At 35.1% G+C, this 4,282-nt stretch overlaps 1 protein-coding gene across 1 annotated transcript in view; it reads right to left on the reverse strand.

Annotated features, from left to right (window-relative positions):
* The window catches only part of LOC107595596 (general transcription factor IIH subunit 4-like), a 12,497-nt gene that overhangs the window by 1,512 nt on the left and 6,703 nt on the right, over window positions 1-4,282 (reverse strand). Inside the window, 5 exon segments of the mRNA XM_016286047.1 lie at window positions 982-1,060; window positions 3,631-3,678; window positions 3,780-3,801; window positions 3,803-3,905; window positions 3,988-4,150. Of these exon segments, the coding sequence (XP_016141533.1) occupies window positions 982-1,060; window positions 3,631-3,678; window positions 3,780-3,801; window positions 3,803-3,905; window positions 3,988-4,150 (415 nt within the window).

A 4,282-nucleotide genomic window follows, 5' to 3' on the forward strand; every position in this document is an offset into this window, starting at 1 on the left:
ACCCAAGCCAATTTATTATTCTTTCCTTTTTGTCTTAGTGTTTAAAATATTTATTTCGAAACGAATTAATTAATTAATTAATTAAACAAACAGACTTACTGGGTGAGCAAGGTAGGCTAAGACAGCTGTCATATCATACCCTGCCATGCCCAGCTAATGCAAAGAATAGAATTTATATCTACACAGAAGAAAGCCCTGTCTAGACTCTGCCCCGGTATGAGTTGTGTCGAGCTATTCATTAGCCTGTTTGTTTGATGAGAAAAATATGAAATGTAGTTGCAATAAAATGGGTTATTAATCCGTATAACTGCAGCAGCAGTGGAGGACTATTATTCTGCTGCGTGATACTGCAGAAGAACTGATGAAGGCACGGTTTGATCTCCGGCTGACCAATCAGCAGAAAGGGGCGTTTAATTCCCGCCCACATGTAGAAATCAAATATTCAAACTGTTTATTAATTTTTCTACCCCTGAACGAAAAACGAAAATTTAAGCTGAATTCTTGTTTTTCGTTTTTTGGAAAAAAACGAAAAAACGAAAAAGGAGCCGTTTTCTAATTTTTCTACTTTCAATATTAAATAAAAAAATGAATGATCGAATGATACACGGATTCCTACCCCAAACCTGATTCCAATGCTAATTTTTTATTTGCATTACATTTCTCTAACACACATCTTATTCAGTCTGACATTTACATTTGAGAGAATGAACCCTGCAGGTCACCCATGCAATGGAAACAAATTATTTATGTCATAATATCATCAGGATGTCATTTCTTTTCTTTTTTTTTATAAAATTGAGACACATCCCAAAGGTTACATGTAAATACAATGGTAACAATGTATTATTTAAATAACTGAAATGACTAATGTATAAAAATAATTATATAATATGTAGCCTACCAGTGTTATCTGAAGGAAACACAATGTAAATTTGCTTGGGAACTACAGAACTTGTCTCATAAGCACAAAGACAGACTCACCCTCAGTAAACTGTAAGCGATCTTTCTCGAGCTCCCACAGTCTGATCTGATCTGTGATGGTTGGGGGAAGGACCGGGGTCTGAAAGACAGAATGACACGCGGGAACATGTTCATGCATCAAGCAGTGAATATTTGCATAGCAGTATAGAGTTTTCATGATAAACCTCACCATATTGCACAAGGGAGACACCTAAGGGACATCTAAGCCTATAAGGGGAAACTATAGAGAGCTGGAAGATGACAGTTAGCATTTTAGCATTTCCTGTTCCATCATCCTGTAGTCAATGGGTTTTTGGTTAAATGCCTTAAATAAAGTCTGTGGTGAACACAAACTCAAGATATTTTCACATTTTACTCTACCACATAAAATACAGTAAAACACCTTTGTGATTTGTTTTAAAGCTTTTACTTGTCTTGAAAAAAGCGGTTGCTAACCATTGGCTAAATGGGACTACAAAGATTGCTGAGGACATTAAACAGTACACTGAACCAGGGGCGAAGATCACGCGGGGGACGTGTCCCCCCCCCCACTTTTTATATCACGTAAATTCATCCCCCGCATAGTTTGCATAGAGGTTTTCAAGAGCCAGTGTGAATAAATATAGATTTAAATTCAAAGAGACAGGATAGTCTGTGCATGATCTGATGTTTTATTTGGACCCAGAATAAAGCGAGATGAACATCGCGGAGCGCTAAACACTCTCATGCAGTGTGTGTTTCACTCATACTCCAAGCCGGAGGCCCTTTCACACAGAAAGTCGTACCAGGAAATCACTAATATGGACAAAAGGGTCTATGGCTGTATGAAAACAGTTGTTTACTTTTCACAGAAAAACAGAATATTTTAAAATGTAATTTATTCCTGTGATTTCAAAGCTCAATTTTTAGCATCATTACTCCAGTCACACGATCCTTCAGAAATCATTCTGATATTCTGATTTGCTGCTCAAAAGATAAAAATAAATAAATAAATACAAATATTATTATGATGTTGAAAACAGCTGAGTAGATTTTTTTCAGGTTTCTTTGATGAATAGAAAGTTCAGAAGAACAGCATTTATCTGAAATAGAAATCTTTTGTAACATTATAAATGTCTTTATCATCACTTTTGATCAATTTAAAGCGTCCTTGCTAAATTAAAGTATTAATTTCTATAATTTCCTTTCCAAAATTTTTTTAAAAATTATACTGACTCCAAGCTTTTGAATGGTACAGTATAGTGTATAAGGTTACAAAAGCTTTTTATTTAAGATAAATGCTGATCTTGGGATTTTTCTATTCATCAAAGAATCCTGAAAAAAATGTACTCAACTGTTTTAAATATTGATAATAATAATAATTAAAAAAGGTTTCTTGAGCAGTAAATCAGCATATTAGAATGATTTCTGAAGGATCATGTGACACTGAAGACTGGAGTAATGATGCTGAAAATTCAGCTTTGATCACAGGAATAAATTACATTTTAAAATACATTCACATAGAATAGTAATTTATAGAATAGTTATTTTAAATAGTAAAAATATTTCACAACATTACTGCTTTTGCTGTATATTTGGATCAAATAAATGCAGGCTTGGTGAACATAAGAAACTTCTTTAAAAACATAAAAAATCTTACTGTTTAAAAACTTTTGACTGGTAGGTTATATACAGTATATATTACATTACATTTCTGTCCCCCTCACTTCTGAAATGATGTGGCTACGCCCCTGCACTGAACAGGTAAATGCATCTACTCATTAGTCACCTTTACAGCCTCATTGTGTTTATCATCACACTCTTTCAAGCTATTCGAACTCAAACTTTCAGGGAAAATGTTTTTAAATAAAGACTGAAAGAGTTGTCGGAGGCTTAAAGAGTTCTCCCAAAAATAAAAATTCTGTAGTCATTTAATTACCTTCAAGTTGTTCCAAACCTGTAAGATTTTCTTTCAGCTGTTGAACACAAAAGAAGATACTTTGAAGAATGTTGGTATCCAGACAGTTGACGGTAGCCATTGACTTCCATAATATGGTAAAAAAAATACTATGCAAGTCACTGGCTTCCATCAACTGTCTGGATACCAACATTCTTCAAAGTATCTTCTTTTGTGTTCAACAGCTGAAAGAAAATCATTCCGGTTTGGAAACAGAGGAGGATGAGTAAATAATGACAGAATTGTTTTTTCTTTCTGGGCGAACTCTCCCTTTAATGGTGGTGACATTGAAGTCGTGACCGTGGTGCAGTTTGTTTATAGCCTATGTTTAGCTTTTTACTTCGGGCGATTGTACTAAGGCTTTAAACATCACAAAACTTGTTTATTTGAAGATTACCACAATGAAAAAAAAAACGTGTAAGAATAATGAACTTTTGTTGGTCACAGAGCTTATTTTTTGCAAATCAAGAAGCCAGTGGAAAAAGAGATTTTAAATTAATCAACTGGATTTTTAACACAAAGAAATCCTTATAAGCACTGCATTTCATTAATTAAAACATTTTTAATAATTAGTCATTTTTATAAATGATAATTATTAATTACTATAAATGTAATAATGTCTTTGCTATAATCACCCAGCCCTAAACTATACTAAGTTTGTTCAGTTAATGCAACATTTAAATTAAACCCTTTTCATTAGCATAATGGTAAAAATGAAACCTGTTAGCAATTACCTGTTTAAGCATTACTGGGTGAGCTCGGGTCCTTAAGAAGTGAATGATCTGAAATCACAAAATGCATGTCAAAACAACACTATCATTAAAAGGCCAAACCAATCTGCAGAGCAACAGTTACTGGGTTACCGCGACCGCGCGTCTCTCACCTGCTGTGCAGTTATGCCGTTAGGCCTGCTGCACCGACTCTCTGGTTACCTGGGCAACCACCAGGTTAGGAAACCGATACAGCATCTCGCTAAATAGAGCTACTAGTGCAATCTGGAGTTCAGAGTCTGTCAGAGAGAGATGGAGGACTGATCTTGTTCAGTGTATTGCACTTTAGACAAGTCAGTGTGTATGATGTGTGTGCCATACTTGTGTAGGCATATACACGGTAATTTGTTTCTACAACGATGAAGCCTGTGTCTCCTGTTCCTGGTGTGGCTCCGAGTGCAGAAGATCCAGAGGCAGGGTTTACTGTGACTCCTGCAGCTAGAGTTATGGCCAGCCTAGTAGGGTAGTACCTCCTTGACTTCCTCTGTGAAAAGATGATGCAAACTGGTGTAAGAGCTTGTTTAAGGCATATTTAAAGTAAACTTTTAAATACAAAGCATTTTAAGTACTGCATAAGTAAAAAATGTAAGACTGAATTTTAGAATACTATACAATT

This window comes from Sinocyclocheilus grahami, unplaced genomic scaffold (genome assembly GCF_001515645.1).
Source record: "Sinocyclocheilus grahami isolate Dianchi unplaced genomic scaffold, SAMN03320097.WGS_v1.1 scaffold205.1, whole genome shotgun sequence".
Taxonomy (NCBI): domain Eukaryota; kingdom Metazoa; phylum Chordata; class Actinopteri; order Cypriniformes; family Cyprinidae; genus Sinocyclocheilus; species Sinocyclocheilus grahami.